The sequence below is a fragment of the Grampus griseus genome (assembly GCF_964374135.1).
Source record: "Grampus griseus genome assembly, chromosome: 1".
NCBI classification, from domain to species: domain Eukaryota; kingdom Metazoa; phylum Chordata; class Mammalia; order Artiodactyla; family Delphinidae; genus Grampus; species Grampus griseus.
In genome coordinates, this window is record NC_139017.1 from 165,574,910 (window position 1) to 165,601,692 (window position 26,783).

A 26,783-nucleotide genomic window follows, 5' to 3' on the forward strand; every position below is an offset into this window, starting at 1 on the left:
TCAAATTCTATTATATCGAGTTCTAAAGGATAGTCCAAAAGATTCTGCCTTTTAGATTTTTGCTACAGCAAATAAAGCAACTCATCAAGTTTTCGGTCAATCTCTTGTCAACAGTATTTGTGATCAAATTTCACTGAATTTTAAGCTAAATTCTTCTACCCATACATGTACATTTTGTATATTTTATATAAATTTAGTATTTTTACTAATTCAGGTTGCATCTCCTTTTGTGTGATTTTTAAAAATACTTTCAATCTACAGCATGACTATTACATGAACAAGGCCTCCAAATTATTAAAACCATACAGAATTTTTTGTCATAGCAATCTCTCATATCTCATTGTTTTGTAATTTGTTTAAAAGCCTACATATCTTTCAAACACATACACCAAACACATCCAAAATTACCATGCACAACAGAGAAGAGAGCAAACACTTTCCTGTTATATTCTCACCAGAATTCTTATTTTAAACAAGGAGATAAAGTGATTCTTCCCACAGTCATTCAATAAAATGGAATATAATAAAGTCGTCACCGACCAGCTAACAATATCTAACAAAATTGATTTGAAGAGTTAATCAATGGTTAATGGAAGCCTTTGAGTTTCATTAGAGTATTAGCACAGCACTGAGCCTGGAAAAATGGTACACATACAGACACGTGCACATACATACATATATTTTAAACATACTTCTGATGTCTCTATTGAGAAATCCATTAACGTGAAGAAGTCTTAAGAAAGGCATCTTAAAAACCCATTTCAAATTTCATTTTATTTATTTTAGAGTAAGTTTCCATACAAATCTTAAGCTATACACAACTAAGCTACTTCTAATCCCAAATGTTAGAGTTCCTAAACAGTAATCCCAAACCAGAGTTCCTAAACAGTAATCCAATACAAAATTTAAATCCAGGAACTACTTAGTGAGATTTTTCTGGAAAATTTCAACTGCTGAAAGGCAGTGAGGGGAAAAAAACTATGTTTTGTATGAAAATAAAAAAGCTAAGTGCTAGCAAATTAGTTAACTTAGTAAAACCTCACTGAGGAATAATCTAAGGTATACAGGGTAACAACTGAGTCAAGAAGGGAAGAAAGCTTTTCTCCAATAGAAAGTTACTTTAACAGAGCAGCAATTATTCTAAACCAGTATGTAAACTCCAACCGAGATTTTACTCTATTTTATAGACGCTCACTATTATGTAACACCACTAATAACCAAACACTCAATTCCAAAAACAACCTGTTCAGGCTCAGTTGCCACTTTTATCTTGATAGAAAAGGTACTGGAAAACCAAATAAAACCATCGTTTGTTAAAACAAATATATTCAGAAGTGTATAGTAAATATAAAAATACATGGAAATGTTTAAGAAAACAGGTGAATTTTAAACATAAGCAGTAATATTTAGTATGAAAAATACATTTACCTATGTGACTACCACACAACTAAATGCCACATTGTTATAATTAAAAACTGACAAATCTACAAACAGTGTTTAACCCAGAACAGAGAACTTTTTCTCAATTAAAAAACCTCCATTTTTTTTTGGCCACACCGTGCAGGCTTGCAGGATCTTAGTTCCCAGACCAGGGATCGAACCTGGGCCCAGGCAGTGAAAGCGCCGAGTCCTAACCACTGGACCACCAGGGAATTCCTGAAACTCAAACCTCGTTTCCCCAAAAATTCAACTTTGATATTGAGAACATTTTTCCATTGATCAAAATCTAGTAAATTCAATTACCAAAATAGCCTAAATCACCTCTCCAATCCCAGTCTCTTTACTCCTTTACTTTGCCCTTATAGAGCACATAGATTGATTTTTCCAAAACACGTATTTTGGTATAGCACCTTCACTCAAAAAACCTCAGTGTTACCCATGGCCAGATCCTCCTAGTGCTTAAAGGACATCAAGTTCAAATTCCTTAGCCTGGTAACCAAGGCTCCAACCTTCCTTTTTGGCCTCCTCTTAGAAGTCTCCTAGAGGAATCTTCTCCAGTCAAATCATTTTACCCACTGACTTCAGAATACCTTGTGCTTTCATAATTAACAAAATATTTTATTCTTCTTAAGATTAACACTGTGGAAAGCAAAGCAAAATTTTCTAAACATGTTTAAAAGCTGGTAAGAATGAAATGTATTCAAACCTTATATATTTTAAGAGAGTAAGTTAATGTCTAGTTATCACCTAAAATAACTGAAAAGATTTGGTAAAGAACCAGACCCACATCTTCTCTCAAGATATTAAATACGCATATGGCAAGGCTTCCATTCAATTTCTGAATGAAAACTTAAGTGAAAGAACTAGTTCGGATAAGACAAGAGATTTTGGAAACCCTGGACAGTTTCTACATACTTGAACTTCCCTGATAATATTTATTCACCATGAGGACCCAAACTATTTCTAAATTCTGCAGGCCAGTAAGTTACCACTACTTTTCCAGGGTAAGTATTCCCTAATTCACCCTACAAATGTTTAAAAAAATTTTTTTGAGTTGTTTTAGAGGAAAAATAACTTTATTTTCATAACCACAAATTAATTGTACGTTTTGGCTGTTATCAGCGCACCTCTGAGCACTGAAGATATCCTAAACTTAAGAAACAAAACTTTAACTTTCTCCAAAATATTAAATAGTTTAAAACTTAAACTAAACCACTGGATTAACATTAACTAGAACATAATGGCATAAAGACAGTTCCCCAGATCCTAAATCCCTTTGCTAAGATATTTACTTTTGGGGACTTCCCTGGTGGCGCAGTCGATAAGACTCCATGCTCCCAATGCAGGAGGCCCGGGTTTGATCCCTGGTCAGGGAACTAGATCCCACATGCATGCAACAACTAAGGAGCCCGCGAGCTGCAACTAAGGAGCCCGCCTGCCGCAACTAAGACCCAGCGCAACCAAATAAATAATTTTTAAAAAGATATTTACTCTTTGTAGGAACAATATCTGACATTTATGGAAGAAGGAAAACAAAATAAAAAACCTCTTTCACAAAAAAGAAAACACCAAGACTTGGTTTAAAATTCTCAGAGGACAAAGTGTATATCAACTTGATACTTTATGGTAAATCAGTTTCTTACTGGAGACACTGACAACTACACAAAAAAGAGGGTGAGGCAGTATCTGAGATATCAGATCATCTACTGAATAACAGAGTCCTTAAACTAAGAGATCAGCAGCCTCTGGAGCTATATAACAGCTATCAAAAGGATTATCCCCATGTATCTCATTGGCAAATCTACAGCAAAGGTAGAAAAAAAGAAAGGCAAGAATCAAAGAAGAATATAGAAGAAAGGAGTAGAGAGTCAAGGGAAGAGTTGGGAGTAAGGACAGAAAGAAGGGGAGAGTGCTAAATGTAAAAGACTAGGAAAAGGAGGAAAAAAAATCAACAAAAAGAGAGGAGGTGTTGTTGAGGTACGTTTGCCTCAGGGACATTACTCCCAAAGGTAACATACCACTCCCAGTAAGTAACTCTCCGATAAGTTATTTTAAGAAAGTTTTAGGAAAACCATTCTTAGGAAATCTGAGTCCTGAGAAGATTTAAACCCAGAATCTATCTTTTTCTAAATGCTCTCAAACTGTATTCTTTTATCACATTTTATTACAATTACTGTAAATTATAAATTTTTATTTTTGAGTTTTAGCTAGAATCTGTTTGATAAGTTCTAAATCTAAGTTTAAATTAACACCTGATTTGTAATGCTCTCTAAAGAATTGGTGAGGTGAATGGGCCTGGAGCTACTGGAAATACAGAAAGTATTTTAATGAGAAGAACTTAGTAAAAATTCAAAGTCAAGAAGAGTTAAAAAGTAGCCATTAAAGGCAGAAGATATGAAATATTAATTAAGATTCTACTTTTGTTTGGTCTCTCCAAAACAAAAGGGTATTCCTAATTGGTCTGGGCATCCTCAGTAGGACTCACTGAGGTGATGTTAGTGAGAATTCTTTTAAAATGTTTGAACCTCTGAAAACAGTACTACAGGCTCCAATAATCTTTCAATGTCATAGGGAAGATTGTGTGACCTTAGAATCTCTTCACAGCCTTTTCTTATACCATTCTTTTGACTGGAGGCTCAATAACTAAACAATAACAGGCACTTAAGTCTTTTCTTTTTGACTTCAGAATGTATTTTTATCTTTGTTCACCAGGAAAAGACCCTTTTCAAAACTGATCCACACCACGAAGGTTTTACCTGAAAGTATCTAACCATGAAGTAAATGGCATAATTTAGCCAGAATAATTTCTGAATCATTCTATCTCTAAATTCTGAATCAGAGTTATCACTGAAAGGTTTGGTTCTTCGGGTTTGGCTTTCTGTGCACTTTCTCCAACTTTTCAGCTGCCTTACACAGCCATTATCCTTCTACCCTCATTCTTTACTTTCCTCCTATATGTACAGACACACACAAAAAGAATGTCAGTACCACTATGTATATATGCATGTATATTTATGTGTGTATACATGTATATGTGCATACACACAAAAATACACATGGCCAATATAAGAGTATAAACCAAAGACATAAACAACATTGCAGAATAGGAATAAATTCATTTATTCTTATTTCTAAGATAAAACAAAACTGTGGTTAGTTACTATAACTCACCAGATGGTTCCTCAGGCTCACTTTCATTTTCTTCCTCAGGTGGGGCTTGAGGGGGTGGTGGGGGAAGCTTCTTTTCCTTCTCTGCTTTAGCATTTCTCTCTTCTTCTGAATAATACTCATCTTCTGAGAGGTTGGCCAAACTTTCATCCATCTCTCTGTACTCTACCTATATGGAGATTATACCAGGGAAAGCTAAATACAATGGACATCTAAAGTCAGAAACTCAGTTTGGAACCATCAGTAAATATGAATTGCTTTCTAACTTCAATTTTTAAGGAAAATAAGCAAATAACAAGGAACAAGCTAGCTCATAATAGGTAACCATTAAAAACAAAATCTCTCATGAAATAATCTTGTGTCAGTTCAGATTTAGCCCAAACTGTAACTTTTACATCATAGTACTGAAATTCAAATCAATGACTCTGAGGCTCTCTACAAATAAAAATTAATTGTGTGTTTGTGTGTGAATCTATACATATGTATATATCATGTTCACATACTGGAAGTTTCAACAAAAGACTAAGCTAGCCCTCAGTCAGACAAAAATACAGTTAGCTAGAATAACAAGTCTGTCTAATGCCAATCTGTACTTCTAACTACTATTCCATAGGTAGATAGCAAAAGAATTCTAGAGGGCTTCCCTGGTGGCGCAGTGGTTGAGAGTCCGCCTGCAGATACAGGGGACATGGGTTCGTGCCCCGGTCGGGGAGGATCCCGCATGCCGCAGAGTGGCTAGGCCCGTGGGCCATGGCCGCTGGGCCTGCGCGTCCAGAGCCTGTGCTCCGCAACGGGAGAGGCCACGGCAGTGAGAGGCCTGCGTACTGGGAAAAAAAAAAAAAAAAGAATTCTAGAAACCAAATTGAGGAGTGGGGAGGGTGGGCAGGGAATAAAAATTGCAAATGGCAATAGTCAAATTGAAACAATAAAACGGTACATTTGCTTAAAACAAAAACATAAACAAAACACTGGTGACCTAAGAGAGTTGAATGATGAGAGCAAAGAATCCTTATTACAACAAATTAAGGAGTAAGTCATGTGGATATGGAGACTACAAGCCTTACTACTAATTCACACCCGTTACAAAGGGGAAAACCAGGTAATAAGTAGAAAGAGGAAGCAGTCTTAATGAATGTTTTATTGGGGGGTAAAGCAACTTAGGATAGGGAAGATTATTATGGACCGCTTTGTTAAAATGTGTAATGTGGTATTACAAATAGTCATCAACCTTGGAACACTGTCAAATCATCATTTTGACCCCTACCCTAACAAGGAAGCTACAGAAACAAGAGCTCTCTATTCTGGACTGAATGAAAAAATAAAACGAATAAAATAAAAAGTATTTATTGGAGGTGGAGACAGGGCAAAGACAACATGGCTTCCAAATATATTAGATTTCTGAAATGCATCGTCCTGTGGATTACAGTGAATGTAATCTATTTTAACTTTCGAAATATCTTTGAAATTGCTCCAGATGGCTGGCTGCTATTATCTGTCTTCTTCTTTTTTTTTTAAGTGACATGACCACAGGATTTGGGTGGTGGGGGAGTAGGTAGCTAGGGGAGGTAAGAGTTTTACTGAAAACAGGGATTGGGTTAGAAAATGGAAACAATTATGGATAAATTGAATAGTTTTGACCTGTGCTCTAAGAATTTTATTTAACACATGAATAACCGTATTTATCTATCAAATACTGAACTGAGAACATGGCACAATGGAGAAAATGATTATGAATGAGTATCTCTGCCCTTAATAAACTGAAACTCTAGTTGCAAACAAAAAAACCTGATCAGGTAAACATCTCAGAGACTTTACAATAAAATCTCCCCAAAATGCAGATAACAAACTTTATCCTACTTGACTGAGATTAAACTGTTAGGAACAGACCTCAGGATAATGGGTAAAGCAGCAAGGAGGGAAAAAAGTTTCAGAGGGAGCTGGGTTAGAAAATGTAATACATGTTTACAGTATGCAGCTTCCTTTCACCTTTAACCCCTCAACAGTGCTTGATCTCTCCCTGACCCAAAGATTCAGCCCTTTAATCCCCTGCCCATCAATCCTACCCATTCAATCAATAATCACTTAACAAGTGCCTACTGTGGAACTGGGCAATGTGCAAATTCTGAGACAAACACAAACAATAATATACGATCCTCTCTACTGAATTAGTTCAGCTTTTGCCTAAGACACCACGCCCTTTGAAGGAAAAATGAATCCAAGATTAAAGTTAGAGAAACACTGCATTTTTTATAGGCCCCCTCTAGGAGAGTCATAATACATGTTAAAAGTACTGAGAAGTTTCACAGCAAAAACAATCTTCTTAAATATTGTTTAATCCAATGTTTTGATGTAATAACTACTAACAAGGAATATACCTGGAAGAGGCTGGTCTAGAGTTCTTAGCTTTCAAGAAAAAAAGGAGATCAGAAAAATACCTAGAGATAGGAGTAAGAATATCTAAGGTAGTATTTAACAACAACAGAAAAAGAACTGTGTTCCACAGAACCCTTGGATTTTTGGAGGATTTCATTTACTAATTTTAAAATGTATTTTTAACATGAGTACTCATATGTTAAACCAAACCATAACCCTTTAGAGATCACCAACATATGAAGTTGTACTACTTAGGTAACTCAATTTTGGGTAGACTGAAGAATAAAATTTCTTCTGCCATCTCTGTTCAACTGAGAGAGTGTCCTGAGATGGCAAGACAAGCTAAAAACAAAGGAAACAACCTTTTGCACTACCACTACTTGTCAATCAGTACAATACTTCATAAACAAAATACAGAAATTATTGAAGCTGCAACTATTTATTATGCTTAACCTCCACTCCCAAATTTGGCTCTACCAAAATAGCCTCATTGTCTCAAAGACTGACAACTAAAATAAATGTTATAAATTTAAACTTCATATAAAACAGGCAAGTAGTATTTTATTTTGGGATTGTGCATAAAATTATATTTTGTAAAAAAGGATTTCCCCACTTACGAAAAAGTTTAAAAATCATCTGAAAGAATCATACAAACTCTAAAAAATAAGAATTATTCCCCTGACAAAAAGAATGGATGCTATGAACATAAAGGATTGGGAATCTTTTATCCCTAAGTAAAATCCTCTGAGACTTCAGAGGTTCTACAACTACTTATAACCAAGTACAAAAAGGTGTCCCAACAGGCAGATGAGTCAGTAGGGTACTTGTTCTTACCTGTACACCCGTGACTCTCAAATTTGTATCTCTAGTCCTCCTATCTCTTCCACACCCTTGCTACAGTGATTCATTCACTTCCCAACCACCTTAAAGCTCCAGTCTTTTAACAGTGCTTCCTTGTAATTCACCTAGGGTACAAGTGCCAGATTAATTGTCCAAATACACTGTATTTTCAGATAGTTTAACAAATGAATGCCCAAACTGTCAAAACAGCATATAAACTCTCTAGCTCTAATTAGTCAAATTTACCTCTAATCATTTTCTAACACACTCGTCAAAATCATCCCTAAACTCCCTAAAAGCTACTCCCACCTTTTCTGTAAATCCAATGTCTAAAACTCAAGGCCCACCTCCTCTGCAAATTACTCCCTAAGTCTTCCAAACTTACAAATATATCTTTCCCTTCTCTAAATTCTCATAGCACTTATACTTCATAATTTAGTGCAATGCTGTCTGACAGAATTTTCTGAGCTAATGGAAATGTTCTGTATCTGTGCGTCCAATAAGGTAGCACTAGCCACCTGTGGCTATTGAGCACTTACCATGTGGCTATTTAGGATTAAATAAAAATTAAAAATTCAGTTCCCTCAATCTACTAGCCACATGGTAAGTGCTCAATAGCCATAGGTGGCTAGTGGCTACCATCCTGGACAGCACATATTTAGTATTTGGCTCTCTACAACCTAGATACAACTCTGCAACATACTGGTCCCTCCAACTTATCTTGCTCCTAGAAGAACCTCATTTCCAATTAAATTCATTCGCCCATTGTTCCCAACATTCAGTTGTCCACTCTGGACTCCCTGTTGCTTCTCAAACCACTTTCTATTATATTCCAAGCATTTTTCACTTCCTTTTCTTCCCTAGTAGTACTTAAATCACTGGGTACCTACTTACTTATGCCAAACACTGCAATAAGCATTTTATTTACATTATATCTAAACCTAATAATGTTACAAGGTAGGATTTATTTTTCTGAGGAAAAGGAATCACAGGAGGATGAGTTAACTCCAGAAGTCCATCCTTTTCCAGAACACTTTTAAAAATTCTGTCCTTTTTCAAGGCCCAGCTCAAGACTGCCATTCCTTAAGCTGTGTGGTGTTCCCAAAGTCTCAGCCCAATTTAACAATTTCAAACCTTAAATAGTTTGCCATAATGTTAGCATAGACATTCAGAGGTGAATTTATGCTGAAACTAATGAAACTTAAGCCTCAGGGACCTTCAATTGCATGGACTCCTTCCAATACCCTGAACCTAATTTTGATTACATAATTATATATATATTTACTTATTTATATAATTATATACATGTTTATGCATATATAAATTTTTTTAAAAAGAGGGCTCCCCCCAGGGACTTCCCTGGCAGTCCAGTGGTTAAGACTTATTGCTTCCATTGCAGGGGGCATGGGTTCAATCCCTGGTCGGGGAACTAAGATACCATATGCTGCACGGTGTGGCAAAAAAAAAAGAGTGTCCCTCCCCAAAATGAATAAGCTCCCAGGCTATAAAATATAGATATATCCCCTGCATAAACTCTTGAGGCAAGGTCTTGAAGCAAGGTCTATCTACAGTGGACTCAGCTTCCATTTTACTCCTTTATGGATACTCTATCCCTTGAGGTCTGTTTCCTCTGGTTCCCAAGACTAGCTATGAATACGTAGGTCAGCTTCCCCAGTTCTTTACTTCCTAGTTGCTCACCAAATAAACACATAACCCATTTTTCTTTTGAGAGTTTCAGAGCTAATCACAAAGGAAAATTAAACACAGGAGAATTACAAAGAAATCTTACAGCAAGCCCCAAATTAATCTAGATTCAACACAATCCCAATCAGAATTTCAGCTGCCTTTTTGCAAAAATTGATAAACTGATCCTAAAATTTATATGGAAATGCAAGAGATACAGAATAGCCAAAACAATCTTGAAAAAGAACAAAGCTGGAGAACTCACACTTCCTGATTTCAAAACATATTGCCAAGCTACAGTAATCAGGACAGTGTGGTACTGGCATAAGAACAGAAATATAGATCAATGGGATAGAATTGAGAGTGGAAAAATAAACCCTTACATTTATGGTCAATCAACAAGGGTGTCAATCATTCAAAGGGGAGAGAACAGCCTTCAACAAATTGTGTTGGGACAAGTGGATACACACATGCAAAAGAATGCCACGTACAAAAATTGACTCCAAAATGATCACAGACCTAAATGCAGCTAAAACTCTTAGAAGAAAACATAGGAGTAAATCTTTATGACACTGGATTAGGCAATGGTTTCTTAGATGGAACACTAGAAGCAAAAGGGACAAAAGAAAAAATAAACTGGAAATCAAAATTTAAAACTTTTGTAATCACCGTATATACAGAACTCTAACTACTCAACAATAAAAAGACAACACAATTTAAAGATGAGCCAAGGCTATGAATAGACATTTCACCAAAAATATATATAAATGGCCAATAAGGACAAGAAAAGATACTCAATTCAACATTTTTAGCCTACATATTAAAACCACAATGAGATAGCACTTCACACCCACTAGGATGGCTATAATAAAAAGACATTATCAAGTGTCAATAAGATTGGAGAAATCGGAACTCTCAAATATTGCTGGTGGGAATGTAAAATGATGTGGCTGCTATGGAAAACTGTTTGGCAGCTCCTCTATAAGTTAAACAGAGATACCATACCACCCAGCAATTCCACTCCTAGGTATCATACCTAAGAGAACCAAAAACATGTTCACACAAAAAACTGTACACAAATGTTCACAGCAGCATTATTCACAACAGCCAAAAAGTGGAGATGTCTGTAAAATGATGAATGGATAAACAAAATGTGGTATATTCGTACACTGGGATATTATTTGGCAAGTGAGCTATCAAGTACTGAATGGAAGTACTACAACATGGATGAACCTTGAAAACATGCTAAAGCCAGACACAAAAGGCCACATGCTATATGGTTCCATTTACATAAAATGTCCAAAAAAGGCAAATCCACAATGACACAAAGATTAGTGAATGCCAGGGGCTGGAGCCAAAGATGAATGGAGAGTGCCTGCTAATGGTACAGGTGTCTTTTGGGGGTGATGAAAATATCCTACAATTGACTGTAGGATATTGTGCTGGTTGTACAACTTTGTGAATATGCTAATAATCACTGAATTACATACTCAAAAATGGTAAATTTTATGGTATGTGAATTATCTCAATAAACCTGTTTTTAAAAAAAATATCTGAGGGACTTCCCTGGTGGCTCAGTGGTTAAGACCCCGTGCTCCCAATGCAGGGGGCCTGGGTTGGATCCCTGCTCAGGGAATTAGATCCCACATGCATGCTGCAACTAAGAGTTCACATGCCACAACTAAGGAGCCTGTGTGCTGCAACTAAGCAGCTGGCAAGCCACAACTAAGGAGCCCGTGTGCAGCAACTAAGAGACCCAGCATGCAGGTATGCATGCATAAATAAATAAGACACCTCGTTCTCTTAAAAAAAAAAAATCTTATCATCTGGTTTCTGGCCAAATTTTCTATTGAAATAGTTAAATCAAAACCCAATTGGGCTTCTATCCTCTATTTCATTTCAGAGAATTGGGAGTTGCCAACCTATGCGTTGGTTAAACCGCCCCCCCCCCCACACAAAGACTTCCCTCCTTTATACTTGGAGTAAGGTATTCTTGGAGAGAGATCTCTCAAAACTGGGCAATTCAATCTGAGGGCTCTCAATCTGGGCAATACTCAAGAAGCTCCTCATACACACTGACTTGGTATATCCACTTAAATTATATAGAGATAGAAAACTTGTAATATGCATAAATTACATAATTTTAAATATTTAGTTACTTAAAATTATATGTACATATACTTCCAGTTTTTTCAACTGTACCATGAAATCTCCAGAAAAGGGCCATGTCTAAAGTCTGTGCCCTACTACTGCCCCAGTGCCCTCCTCACTGTTGGTGTCACATGTGGTCCTTTGTTTCAGAGGCTGATGCTACCTTATCACATTGTAAGTGTAGGGCTTACATTCCAGTTCCACCACTTACTTAGTTTTGCGACTCTGGGCAAGCTGCTTAAACTGCATGCCTCAGCTTACTCATTCCTGAAATGGGGCTAGCAAAACCTGCCAGTTGGTGTTTAGCAAAAATAAAAAGTTGGTGATGCTTTGAACACAGCATCTGGCACCCAGAGATGTGAGTCTGTATATACTGTCCCGTGACAAAGCCTTTTCTTGCCGTATATTTACACCTTGACTAATTGATATTAACCCTCTTAATCAGCTTCCTCATTTGTAAAACTACATCAAAAGATCGTTGACAGGATAAAAGGACAAAGAGCAAAACTCTCTAGCACACAGCAAAGGGCTCAAAAAAAAAAAAAAAAAGTTCCTTTTTTCCGGTCTTCAAGGCTAAGGCAATTTCTTTAGCATCACCCTACAGCCTCAACGTGCTCCCGGCCGAAACACATAAATATTGCTGAGCAGCTTCCAGACACATCTGTGGTCAAACAAATGATGTATGTCTCCAGCAAGGCCAACCATAACTCCACGTCAGGGAGCCATTTTTCCCAGTCAAGAAAATGAAAAGGTGTACGAGATGTAAATGAGTAAATACCCCTTCCCGAGATCCCCCTTTCCCAGGACGGCCCGGTCCCGGCATGAAGACGCATTCACCACCGCAAAGACCTTCCCTTCTCCCACCTCACCCAGCCAGCTAGTGGAGAGGTGGGTGGAGGTCGGTGACTGGGGAGGTCGGGGGGCATGGGGCTCAAGGCCCAAGACCGGGGCTCGCGGGGGTGGGGGTAATGCGGGCTGGACAACCTCGGGGAAGCTTGGCATTGGGATTTGCGGTTCGAGGGCGGGGATCGGGCCTCACCTTCGCCCGCTTGCGCCGACTGGTCCGTCGCCCCTCCGGAGTCTCTGCGATTCCCGTTTCCATGGGGGTCGCAGACCCAGTCACGACGGTAGGCCCAGCTTGAGGCCCGGCGGACCCCGGCGGCTCAGCCAGGCCCCCGGGGGGCGAGGACCGCGGGGGCTCCTTCTTGCGGGGAGTGCGCTCCCCGGCCGCCCCCGGCCCGGCTTCGGCAGGGCCGGACAGGCCCGCGGGCGGCGCGGCCACCTCAGAGCCGTTCTCCGAGCCGCCCGCTGCCCCGGCACCGGCCTCCGACCCGGCCGCCGCCGCCGCTGCCGCCGCCGCCGCCGCCGCGGCTGCTGCCTTCTTCCCAGACAACATCTCGGGCCGCCTGGCTGCGGACGGCCGTAAGGGCCGCTCGGTCTGTCGGTCCGTGAGTCCGGAGTCGCCTCGCTTCACTTCACACAGTCCGCGCGCTGCCAACCGCCGTCGCGTATGCACGCGCTAAGCGCGCTCCGCGCGCTCCCGCCGCGCCAGAACAATAAAGCCCGAGACGCCCACGGCCCCGCCCTCCCCGCTGCCATAGAGCGGCGTCCTCGAGGCTAGAGCGGCGCCATGGCAAATTGCACGAAGCTTTCCTAGAGCGTCTCCTTAGCCGTCGGGGTCGGTCCCAGCACGGTCCCCATTCTAGGGCTTCTGGGCCAGACTGTACCTCCGAGAGCAACCATTTCCTCCTGGGACTTGCGTGTATTCATAAATTCATTCGTTCATTCACTCATTCATTCATTCACCTACTCATTCGTCAGGTCAACCAATATTTATTAATGCTTACTACGTGACAAAGGTTTAATTATGAAGTTCTTGCTCTCAAAGAGCTTACAGGGGAAAACACTTATATGTAACTAGTAGATCATCGTATTTACTATTCATAATTGTCCTGCTTCGACTGGGGAAATCTTGGAGAGCAAATGAGTTTCGAGGTAATAAAATGGACAAAAGTTAGGAAATCCAGATATGAGTCCAAACGGGATTGCCATTGCCTCCGGGGCTTTGTTCATGCTCTGTCTTCTGTCTGGACCCCCTCCCCATTTGCACTTCCTCACTCGCACCTCTTCCCACTCCTATGCTCCCATCCCCACATACATGACGGCTTTCCACTCCAGGTTAATTCTTTCTAATGTCGCTGATGGTGGTGGCGGTTTATTCTTTTAATACCTCCAGGAATCCTTCACTGACCCAACACTGGAACAGGCCTTGTGTTCTTCAAGCTTATTTCCTCTAGGACACAGAGCTGTAATCGCTTTTTTACAAGTTTGTGTCTTCAAAGTATAATTCTCAAAAAATAATTCCATTTATACGTGAAGTTCAAGAACTGGTAAAACTAATCTCTAGTGATAGAATCCAATCAGTGGTTGCCTGGGATGAGGGTGGGGGTTGACTTCAAGAGAGCTGGAAAGGACTTGCTGGGGGTGATGGAAATGTTTTCTATCTTGACTGGGGCGTGTATACATTAGTCAAAACTCATTGAACTACACACGTAAAATAGGTGTATTTTATTTTATGTCGATTTTACATCAAAGAAGTTGAATTTTTTTTTTTAAACTAAGCTAACAGAAAAAAAGAGACAATTAAGTTCAGGAAAACTAAAAGCTATGCCAGAAAGAAAGTGTAATCATAATACAACACATGGTTCAGCTGTGAACTACACTGACAGGTCTATAATAACATAAGCAATGAATATTGTTTTAACCAAAGGGATAGAATTATATGGGGAGAATGGAGGAAAGAGAAACTTTGTGGAGGAGAGGGGTGAGAGGGGTTTACAGAAGAGGGGACAAAGTGGGAATGGAGGCGGTTCTACATAGGAGCTAAATACCCAGATTCCATCATGAAAAGATAGTATATAATTTCAAAATTGAGAAATTCAGAAATAACAGTATAAGCGTACTACTCAGATATATCAAGATAAACACCAGGAGGAATAGCTAGAAGAGTTGAAATTGGTTGTTTGAGTCGTAGAATGTGAGGGTGGGAAGGGATGAGATAAGAGATGGAAACTTGTTTGTTTTAAACCCTGTAGTTCTATCTGACTGGCTTGCATGTTTAGTAGTTTGATAAAATTTAAAATTAGATTTTAAAAATATGCATATCCTTTGACCCAACAATTCCACTTTCAGGAAAACATTCTAGGGAAATGTTTAAGTATGTGTAGAAAGATTTAACTTTAAAGTGTTGGGCTTCCCTGGTGGTGCAGTGATTAAGAATCCACCTGCCAATGCAGGGCACATGGGTTCAAACCCTGGTCTGGGAAGATACCACATGCCGCAGAGCAACTAAGCCCGTGTGCCACAACTACTGAGCTTGCACTCTAGAACTCGCGAGCCACAACTACTGAGCCCATGTGCCACAACTACTGAAGCCCGCGCGCCTAGAGCCTGTGCTCTGCAACAAGAGAAGCCACCTTAAGGAGAGGCCTGTGCACTGCAACGAAGAGTAGCCGCCTCCGCTCGCTACCACTGAAAAGAAAGCCCTCATGCAGCAACGAAGACCCAAGGCAGCCAAAAATAAATAGATAAATAAATTTATTTTTTTAAAAAAGTGTTATCTCAGGTCCCTAAGACCCAACAAGTGACAACTAATTGAATATATTAGAATAACATAATCATTAAAATTTACATTTGAACATAAAGAACTCCCATACAAAATAGTGAGCACATGTCAAAGATTTATTTAATTCATTCTTTGTTTTTTTAACTTTTTAAAAAAATTAATTTATTTATTTTTGGCTGCGTTGAGTGTTGTTGCTGCACACGGGCTTTCTCTAGTTGTAGCGCAGGGGCTACTCTTCATTGCGGTGGCCTCTCTTGCAGAGCACGGGCTCCAGGCACCCGGGCTTCAGCAGTTGTGGCATGTGGGCTCAGTAGTTGTGGCTTGTGGGCTCTAGAGCGCAGGCTCAGTAGTTGTGGCGCACGGGCTTAGTTGCTCCATGGCTTGTGGGATCTTCCTGGACCAGGGATCGAACCTGCGTCCCCTGCATTGGCAGGTGGATTCTTAACTACTACACTACCAAGGAAGTCCCTTAACTCGTTTTTGAGAGAACAGCAGGAGGATAAAGATGGGTCAAAGGAAAATATGAGAAACATGATATAGTCACTGGTCAGTGGAACACAGAATGCTGGAATAAGACTGCAAAGTTGAATAAGAAAAAAAATAATGTCCTACAAGGCCATAAAACTGTAAACTTTGAGGTTATCTTTTCTGTCAGACAGAATTCATTTGCATCTATTTGGAAACAAAAATCATTTGCAACTTATCCATTTTTTTTCCCAGAAGTAACTAATTCATTAAAAATTTTTAATTTAATTCACTTTAAATTAATTTTTTAAATTGTAGTAAAATACATATAGCATAAAATTTACCATCTTAACCATTTTTAAGTGTACAGTTCACTAGTGTTAAGTCCGTTCACATGGTTCTGCAAAGAATCCGCTTACATGGTTCTGCAAAGAATCTGAAGAACGCTTTTCATCTTGTAAAACTCTGTACCCACTAGACGACAACTCATCATTCCCCTCTGCTCCCAGCCCCTGCCAACCACCATTCTACTTTCTGTCTCTATAAATTTGACCGCACTAGATAGCTCATATAAGTGAATCAAATAGCTTTTGCTTTTTGCTTATTTCACTTAGCATAATGTCGTCAAAGTTCATCCATGTTGTAACGTGTCAGAATTTCCTTCCTTTTTAAGGCTAATCCCACTGTATGTATATACAACATTTCGCTTATCCATTTATCTGCTGATGGATTTTGGGGTTGCTTCCACCTTTTGGCTATTGTGAATAATACTGCTATGAACGTGGGTGTACAAATATCTCTTCAAGACCCTGCTTTCAATTTTTGGGATATACCCAAGTGAAATTGGTGGAGCAACTTTTCCATCTGACTTTACAGAGTCAGGACCATAATCAATATTAAATATTAAACCCAATAAAATTTCCTTCCCCTAAAGCATCAGGTGACAAACAAGTGGGCCAGTTAGCCAATATCCTAATATGACTGTGAACGAGCTTGCAGAAATCTTCTTGCCTTATTTCCAAGTTTTGGATAATTTTTCTTCGCTGTCTCCCTCTCTACAAGGGTAGAGGCTCTATACTGCTGGCCAGTTGATCCCCAGCGACTAGGCCCAGAAGTACTGTTGAATGACTGAGGTATCATGAAAGCCTACATCATTTGGCTGTTGTGAGGATGTCATGAGATGATGCTTGTGAACTGCCTGTCAAAGTCTGGCACATAGTGGCTGCTTAAGACCTAGGAGTAGTCAGTATTATTGTTATGCGGCAGCTGGGGGTGGGGGCCGGTTATGACTCAGAGGAGGGGGCAGCCATGACTCCTGTCATGGAGGGCAACTGTCCTAGATGGGAGACAGGCAGGGCCTTGGGGCCTGGGTGCTTCCAAGCCATAATGCTGGGGGAGCTAATGTCTCTTTTTAGGAATCTCCACGGGACATTTGCTTCCTCAGGCACCATAGGAGCACTGATGGCTTGGCTGATCAGCTATAAGCCAGCCTTGTTTGGGTTCCTATTACTTCTGCTGTTGCTTAGCAACTGGCTGGTCAAGTACGAACTCAAGCCCACGCCCCCAGAGCCCCAGCAGGTGAGCAAGAGGGACCTTAGCTTCAGCTGAGAGTGATGGGATAGTCGCAGCTAGACTGGGGGGTGGGAAGACAGAGAAGGTGTCAGGACAATGTGGCAAGACTAAGGAATCCGACTCTGGTCTAAGACCTTGCTCTGCAGCTCCCTCTTGGGTGATAGAGGACAAAGCACTTCCTTCACAAAGTTTCAGTTGCCTCAGCTGAAGAATAGGGCCCATCCCAGACTCTTCTACTTCATGTTTGATGACAACATGCTTTGACAACAGTAACAACTGCTTTAAAGTGGGAAAAATTAAAATGGATAAATTTTAAAACATGTATAACGTAGATAAATCTCTAAAACTGAATAATGAAGACAGCAGAAATGTACCTAGATTATGACGTCTTTTATGTAAAGTTAAAAAACATGCAAAACAATATCCTGCCTAGTTTATGGATGCCTATGTATAGTGAAAGTACATTAAGGCAGGATTTCTCAGCCTCTGCACGATTGACATTTGGGGCTGGATAAGTCTTTGTGATGAGAGACTGTCCTGTGCAATGCTGAATTTTTGGCAGTATCCCTAGCCTCTACCCACAAGATGCCAATAGCACTCCTCACCCCTCTTGTGGCAACCAAATATTTCTCCAGACATTGCCAAATGTCCCCAGGGGAGGGCAAAATAGCCTCCCACTGAGAACCAGTGTAAAGTGGTGTAAAGAAATGCATGGAAAAAATAAATACCACATTCAGGATTGCAGTTGAGATAAGGTTCAGGGAGGGAGGGGAACACTCTAGGAGCAGAATCCACAGAGGACTTCAGTTACCGTTGTGATATTTTAGGGATCATGGGTATTTGTTGTAATATTTACTTTTTTTGCATGTCTGAAATATTTAATTCTTAAATGGTTTTAAAGACTAGGAATTTGTAGCTGAATCCTAAAAAAAAAAAAAAATTGTGTCCTTACCAACTGCATGCAGTGGTGGGGGAGGGAGCAGATAAAGATGACAGAGATAAGAGCATTTCATGAGACCACTGAGACTTGGAGATTTTATGAGGCCTGACTAAACTCTCAAAGAGGCATGTTGAGAAAAGCACAAGCTCTGGAGACACATATATTTGGGTTAAGGGTTTTAAGTCCTCCGTGGGTGCAGATTAGCCGGCCGTTTCACTTATTCCTGTGAACAAAAGGCAGCTCTGGATCCTGGGAGTTTGGGGGCTTTCATGCAGGCTGGGTGATGCTGAGAAAGGGACCTTCCCTCACTGGGCCCCATTCTCTCACCCACAAGATGTGGCAAAGAGGCTCTCCTTAGATGCTGGTCGTGAAATTGATTGAGATGATTGTAACTCAACTGGCATGGGAAAGGATTATCACTATTAACCAACTTTTCCTCTTTTCGTGGTGATGGGGAGTTTAGGAAGAGAAGACAAAGACTTGCGAGGCCAAACCCAAGAGCAACTGCCTGAACACAAAAGAAGTGGAGAGGCTGCACGCTTGCTTTGCCCTCCAGGACAAGATCCTTGAACGGCTTATGTTCAGTGAAATGAAGCTGAAGGTCTTAGAAAATCAGATGTTCATTGTATGGAATAGAATGAATCACCACAAGCAGTCAAGCCGACGGTGGACTTTTCCGACGGGGAAACCCAGAATGAGGAGACGGGAATCTATGTTCTCCATCATCTCTGACTGCACTTCCAATTCCCCCTAACGAGGTCCCAGAGACTGTGGTGGGCTAGCCTCTTCTGTTGTTACCTTTCCTCAGTAAAGCCCAGTCAGAGACTATTGAATTTTCTTAGCAAATCACACTGGAGAGGAGGATTAGAGGCTGAAATTCATCGCCTCTTGAAAAGAAGTTTGTACTCACCAGGTCAGCCACATAGCACCCTATGACACAACCTGATGGGAGCTCTTGAACCCAGCCCTTCCTCTCTTTCAGTTGGACCACCTTGACCCTGGTCCAGGGCCCTCTACCTGTTCACCTTGAGTCTTTCAACAGCCTCCCCAGTGCTGTCCCAGCCTCCAGTCTCCTCCTCCCCCTGCACTCAGAGGCCACAAACAAGCCCTGCCAAGCACAGCTCCGAGCATGATCATTGCCTATTCTTGAGCCAACGCCTTGCCGTGATTGACAGAATAAAAGCCTCACTCCTCACCATGGTGTTCAGGCCCCCCATGATCTGACCCCCTTCCCAACCTTTTTCCCCCATTATTCTCCCTCACATGCTTTTTACCCGATACCAGAGTATCCTGAACATCAGTCAGTAGTGTACCACCTTTGTGATTTTTGCCATAGCTGTGAACCACCTGAATGCGTAACTAGATATTGTCCCTTTAAATCAACTATATTTTCCTTAATAAATTTATCTGGAAAGGAAAATAATAATAAAAAATTTATCTGTAAGTTAAAAAAAAAACCAGTATCATTGTTTGAAATAGAACCTAACAGTCAAAATAAAGACAGTGAAAACAAAACAATGTTGTGAAGTTCCAACCAGAGCTTGGTTGCCCACTTGAAGATCTGAATCTGTAAAATGTGGGTTAAAAAGGGAGATTAGTGAGTGTTAGTGTTTGCAAGATATGCCAGCACTCAGCTGAGACTTTTCTCCATTAAGGAGAATTGAGAAGGAAGCCTCTGCCTCGCTGTGGGATCCAGTGTGGCTTAATGCCTTATTGGTGTCCCACTTAAAATCATCTCTCTTAGCAAAAGTCTCGTGCGCTCTCATCAAATTAGGTGATCAGCCATCCCCCAAATGCAGCCACATCTTTGCTCACGTGGTTTCTTCCCCTGGAATCCCTTATCTTCCCCTTTCTGCTGTTACAATTCTTTGCTTCTTTCAAAGCCACCACCTCCGGAAAGCTGCCCTCAGCCCAGCTGTAAAGTGTCTCTTTCCTTAGCGGTATCCCAGCATTTTATCTGTAATTCTACGATAGACTGTATGATGATCTGCTGGGATTTGGTTTGTAAATGTTTCTATACTCCCTCCCCACTCTCCAACTAGATTATAGACTCTTTGAGGGCAAGCACAGCATCTTTTTTTTTTTAATAAATAAATTTATTTATTTTATTTATTTATTTTTGGCTGCATTGGGTCTTTGTTGCTGCGCGCAGACTTTCTCTAGTTGTGGTGAGCGGGGGGCTGCTCTTTGTTGCAGTGCACGTGCTTCTCATTGCGGTGGCTTCTTTTGTTGTGCAGCACGGGCTCTATGCGCACGGGCTTCATTAGTTGTGGCACACAGGCTTAGTTGCTGTGGCGCATGCGGTTAGTTGCTCCGCGGCATGTGGGATCTTCCCAGACCAGGGCTCGAACCTGTGTCCCTTGCGTTGGCAGGCGGATTCTTAACCACTGTGCCACCAGGGAAACCCAAACACAGTATCTTGTTCATCTGTATATCCCCCTCATAGCACCTAACACAGTGGCTCGTATACAGTCAGTGCTCAATAAATAACATCTATGACTGTCAATCACAGTCTTATATGTCCTGACATTTTCTCTGCCCTTTCATTTTATGATTTTTCTATATCCTATTTTGTTTAGAGCAGGATACCTGGAGCTAAACTCCCTGGCTTTAGATCCCAACTCTATCAGCTCTTAGCTGTGTAATCTTGGATGATGAATAAACTGAGTGCTGTACCTCAGTTTCCTCAACTATAAAATGGCCTTATCAATTGCTGTGAGGATTCGATGAGTTACGACACTTCTTCAGGTCTTTGCTCAAATGATCCCTTCCTAGTGAGGACTCCTGTGACTGCCCTATCTAAAATCGCAACCCTCCCTTGTGTGTTGTATCTTCTACTTGCCCTCCAGGCCCACTCTCCATCCTTCTGCCTTTTCTGCCAGGGGGTCAACCTGCATCATCAGGTTCCTTTACCCTGTGGCTTCCAGTTGAGTTTGGCCGACAGGGATCCCTGGCAGAGGATGAGAGGGAAGGAGGAGGTTGGGATGCTTATGCCTCTTGTGGGGTTGCCTGGGGCTGGTTTGAGGCTGGCTGGGTCATCACAGAGGAGGCTCTCTCTACAAGACCTTCTTCCAGTTCCCTTCTGGCCCAAGGGCAGTAGCATCCCCCCAGTTACCAGTCCAGGGGTACTGCACCACACTTGTGTGTTCCCTATAGCCTGCCCACACCTTTGTAAATAGTCCCTTTTACACAGCTTCATGGGCCGTTGCTAATGGACTTGCTGTATGGCCAGGCCTTTGGACCACCCAAAACGGGACCATTAGGAGAATGTCCATATGGTAACCCCTGCTGTGGAGATGGATACAACAATTCAGCCACAAACTCGATCTATATGTGACATATGAATGAGCCCACAGTAAGGCACTGCATCTTGAAGAGAGCATCTGGAATAAAAAAGCTGATTAAGACTATGTGGCCATCATAACCACTTTACTTCACTAGATGCACACCTGGACCTATCACAACAGTGAAACTACCACGGCGGTTTGAGGGAGTCCAGTGAGGACTCATTTGACTTATGAAGTCACTGGTGCTCACGGAATGTGTATTACTTGCAGGAACGTTGGCCTGTGGCTCAAGGTGGCTCAAAGTGGCACAATGACCTTTGGATCTGACTAGTTCACAATTGCCATGGATTCTGACTACCATGAACATGGTTTAGGTACATGGGGTGACTGTTCTTTTCCACCAAGCAGGTAGAACCTAGACTCTTAAGGCTCTGATGAGCATCTTTTTCATGTGCTGGAATTCCCAGGTATGATATAATATGATGATGGAATTATCTTTACGGCACTGCCCTCCATCTGTCCACGTGGAATTCACTTGCTCTTCCACACTTGCCACCTGCAGGTGGCGTGTACAAATGAGCCTTGGTATGGTTGGCTCAAGGAGCAATTACCTTAGCCACTCCCTCATCCTCTGTGGGCACCTAAGAGGGGAACAAGTCCCCCTGATGTGTCAGGAAGTATGGTGACTCCTGGGTTCCTATGGAGGTAAATGTTCTGAGAAAGGACAGATCAACTAGCTCATGCCAGGCACACGACAGATCCCAGCAAATCTAGCAAGAACATAGGCAAGCAATCTCAGGAAATAGACTGGGGTGGAGGGGTAAATAACCTCTCTCCTCTTCTTCCAGATCTGAACAGGCAATGCTTAACAGCCTTGAGCAGCTGCTCAGGCCGGGGCCCGTGGCATGAACCTGTCACAGTACTGAATATGCCATTCCTACCCCCTCCCACCATGCCCAGCTACGGGAGACCTTATTGGTATCTCACTCTCTGACAATGGCAAGGACATTTCTCCCAGCTGCTGTGCCTTGGGCCTTCACAATCATGTTCTCATCCTCTTCATGGATAATGTTGAGGCCAGCTGGAAGAATATTGAGCAGTGCGCTTTGTAACCCCAAAACTATTTTGTATTCTAGATATAGGTCCTTCGTTGCTTTCTCCTTGGACATAATGCCACCTGCATATCAACCTTCATAATAACCCAAGATGTGTGGGCAAGGCAACATTTCCAGCACCAGCCTCTGGTACCATTGACAAGACACTCCTGGGTATTAAGTACATGGGTTTCCCTATTTTATGCAGGTTTTCCTCCCCTAGATAGGTGGAACCATAGAAAGGAAATTACTATGGGGACAGCCAGGGTTCTCACTGTCAAGGTTATCATGAATCCTTAGCTCAGGATATAACCACATAGCTTTGGACTATTTGCGGGCCAACCAGGGGAATAACCATACTCACTGGCCAATATCTCCTGCTGCTTCTGGGTTAACACCTTCAGACAAGTCAAGAAGCTCATGCAGCTACCGTAAGAGCAAGTCCAATGCCTGCAGACCACTCCTCCATCTGAACCTGGGGCTCTCTCCCCAGGCTTGGCACAGACTCCATGGCCAGATGGCTTAGGCCTCCACAATGTGCTTTGCACTATTACTCCAGGCCTCCCTCTAGCATTAATGTCTCCTCCAGCATTGCCAACACCATTGGAAGTTCCTTATAAGCTCAGCTGATTTCTCCCCTTGTTGATTTCTATGCCCGTTTGGCAGGCTTATATTTCAGGAGCCCCTAGGTCAGGGGGTGGACCTTGGAAAAACAATTTGGACTTTACTGGAAAACTCTGGGTACTCACTCCGGGTTCCTAGCAGTGAGAAAGCAGGTGGGCTCCAGAGGGGCCTCCCTTCCCAAAGCAGAAATGATTCCACATGGTCTCTCCTTCCCCTGGGGTCTCCAGGGGCCCTCAGCACTGCAAACAATTCCCCTGGTACCTGAGCTCAGACCACATCTTCTTTACTTGCAAGACTGACCTCACATTTGCCAAAAAAAGTAGTGAAGGGAATGAGGGGTTCCTCTCCTGGAGCATATTCCAGGATGTTTCCAGCTATGCCCTGACCCCCATATCTCTCTCCACATGATGACAAGAGGTTGGATGGACAACCCAATGCCTCATTCAATGGCTGACCCTCTGCCTCCAAGTTTTCCCAGTAAAGCCCCATTTGCACCTGTGCTGCGTGACTTTGTGATATTCACCTTCACCCAGTACTCAGTACTTCACCCAGTACTCTCCTGGACCTCAGGGCTCAGTCCTCAGATCCCTTCTTTACTCCTTCTCACTCCCTTGGTAATGGCTTTAAATATCATCTACTGTTACATGTCAATCATTTTCTAAATTGTGTCTTTGTTACAGACCTCTACATCCCAGACTCAAATGTGCAACTGCCTACTTTCACACCTTCACTCAGACATCTCAAAATCCGTACAGTCAATCCTGAACTCTGTCCCTCCGCTCAAACCCCCTCCCACGTGCAGGTTTCCCCATCTCATAGTAAAAGTCAATTCCCAGCTTCCAGTTGCTCAGGCCAAAAAGTTTGGAGCTGATCCCCACTCCTCTCTTCTCTCATATCCAGCTCTAATTTATTGGCAAGTCCTGTTGGCTCTTCCTTAGAAGCATATGCAGAGTCTGGATGTTCTCCCTGCCTGGGTGCACCAGGCCACTACCATCTCTCAGCTGAACAAGGCCCTGGTCTCCCTGCCCCGACCCTTGCCCTCTAGTCTGCTCTCAGCACTGAAGCCGGAGCGCTTCATGTCTTCCCTGGTGGTATAGTGGTTAAGAATCCGCTTGCCAATGCAGGGGACACGGGTTTGAGCCCTAGTCTGGGAAGATCCCGCATGCCGCAGAGCAACTAAGCCTGTGCGCCACAACTACTGAGCCTGTGCTCTAGAGCCCGCGAGCCACAACTACTGAGCCCGTGTGCCACAACTACTGAAGCCCATGTGCCCAGAGCCCATGCTCCACAACGAGAAGCCACTGTAATGAGAAGCCCGCACACCACAGCGAAGAGTAGCCCCCGCTCGCTGCAACTAGAGAAAGCCTGTGCGCAGCAACGAAGACCCAGCACAGTCAAAAATAAATAAATAAATAAATTTATTAAAAAAAAAAAAAGTCAGGTCATGCCACTCTCTCCAGACTCTACAACAGCTCCCACCTCACTCAGAGTGAGAATTACAGTCCCTCCTGTGGCCTGGGAGGTTCTCCATGACCTGGCTCCCCAGCTACCTTTCCCACCTCGCCTCTACTCTGCCCCTCACTTAATCTGCTCAGCCACTGGCCTCTTCGCTTTTCTGTACACTCTCACCCTAAGGCCCTACCATGGACTCTCTTCCTCTGTTGTCCATATACTACTACCTCCCTTACTTCCCTTAGGTGATTTGCTAGACATTTCTTTCTCAAGGAGGCCATCCTGACTGCCCAATTTGATACTATAATCTACCTCCCCTTACTTGGCTCTATTTATTTTTCCATAGCATGTATCGCTTTCTAATATACTATTTAACATGCTGTCCCTGCTAGAATAGGTGGAGAGTCAGGGGAGAGAGTAAAAGTAGAAAAAAAAGTTGGGAGAAGGAGAGATGGAGAAAAGGGAAGAGAGAAGGAGAGATTCATGGGATTGTGAGGGGGACCCTCCAAGTCTAATGGTAATCAGAGCGGTTACTGTGTGCACCTACTGTGTGCTTTAGGTGTCTTATCTCACGTAAACCTCACTCTCACCCCAAGGGGGTAGGTTCTATTTCATTACCCTATTTTACAGATCAGCATATGGAGGTCCAAGAGAAGCCAAGAAATCTGACCAAGGTCACGTAGATAATAAGTGGTGGAGCTGGGTTTTGAACCCCAGCAGTCTGACTCAAGGGTCCAGTGGGTAGGGTTAGACTATGCAGGTAAGAATTTGGACTTTTCCATAGAGCAGTGGGCAGCCTTGGAAGATTATTTAAGCAAATGATTAATATGATCTCTCATCTATAGAGAGAATGAATGCATGGGGCTGTTGCGGGGATTATCTTGGTGCATGGATGGAAAGCCCTTGGACAAATGCCTAGAGAGAGAGAAGCATTCAGTGATTAAATAAATGATCCTTTCCAGGAGGCTGGAAGATTTTACACGTGGACATCTGGTGCCACTGTGTGGCCATTGTCCTCTATGACAGGGTATGGATTCTGGTCTGGCTAAATTTGGTAGTGCAGGGGCTGGTCTGGGTGGAGAGAAATGGCTGCATTAGGGCTGGGGAAAGGGGCAAGGGAGGAACTCCAAGAGAGGAGCTAGTGTCCTGGGGGTGAGGGTCCTTGTCAGCAGAGATGCAGAACCCTGGAGTGGATTAACTGATTCAGATATTTAGCCCTGGTTTGGCAGCACAAACCAGAATGAGACGTGCTCTTTACCCTAGAAAACCTTATAGTCTGATGGGGAAAAAACATGGGAGATGCATTAGTGTCTGGGAAGCAGAGAGGACTCCTGGGTTGGAATCCCAGTCCTGCCACTTCTGGGGGACTTCACTTCTCAGAGCTTCAGTTTCCTCTTTGTCAAATGGGGACAGAATAAAACCTGCCTCATGGGATTGTTGTGAAGACCTCAGAGGGTAACACAGAAGGCACTAAGCATCTATATGGGGCACACTGTCTGCATTCAATCTGTGACCCAGAGGCAGGCTGCCCAGCCTACTTAGAGCCTCACTAAAGATGAACAAAGCAGCCAGCTACAATGGGAAAGAAAACCTGGGTCCCAGCTCCATTGCTGCCACTAAATTTTCTGTGTGACCTTGGCAATTCATCTCCCCTCTCACAGTCTGTTTCACCAGCCATACAATGTGGAGCTTGGACAAGATTACTCAGATCTCTTCTCTCTCTAACTTATCACACCCCTTTTCCGGGTCAGCCCAGATTTTTGGCCTTGGGGGATACAGAATAAGCTCCAGAAGGCTGGGCTTCCTTGGTGGCTCAGTGGTTAAGAATCCGCCTGCCAATGCAGGGGACACGGGTTCAAGCCCTGGTTAGGGAAGATCCCACATGCCGTGGAGCAACTAAGCTCGTGCGCCACAACTACTGAGCCTGTGCTCTAGAGCCCACGAGCCACAACTACTGAGCCCGCGTGCCACGACTTCTGAAGCCTGCGTTCCTAGAGCCCGTGCTCCGCAACAAGAGAAGCCACCGCAATGAGAAGCCCACGCACCGCAATGGAGAGTAGCCCCCACTC

The 26,783-nt window shown here is 42.4% G+C and overlaps 2 protein-coding genes across 3 annotated transcripts in view; one reads left to right on the plus strand and one right to left on the minus strand.

The window, feature by feature from the left end:
- The window catches only part of KDM1A (lysine demethylase 1A), a gene marked incomplete at its 5' end in the record, with an annotated part of 64,020 nt that extends 50,969 nt beyond the window's left edge, over nt 1-13,051 (minus strand). For both annotated transcript variants that reach the window (XM_082656866.1, XM_082656865.1), the window contains 2 exons: nt 4,612-4,777; nt 12,695-13,051. In XM_082656866.1, the coding sequence (XP_082512992.1) occupies nt 4,612-4,777; nt 12,695-13,051 (523 nt within the window). The remainder of the gene's footprint in view (nt 1-4,611; nt 4,778-12,694) is intronic.
- Nucleotides 13,052-17,131: 4,080 nt separating this feature from the next.
- TEX46 (testis expressed 46) lies at nt 17,132-19,011 on the plus strand (the record flags this gene model as incomplete). The annotated part of the gene is made up of 2 exons (XM_082673530.1): nt 17,132-17,323; nt 18,814-19,011. The coding sequence occupies 2 exons, from the start codon at nt 17,132-17,134 to the stop codon at nt 19,009-19,011; spliced, it is 390 nt and encodes a 129-aa protein (XP_082529656.1).
- Nucleotides 19,012-26,783: the final 7,772 nt, after the last annotated feature.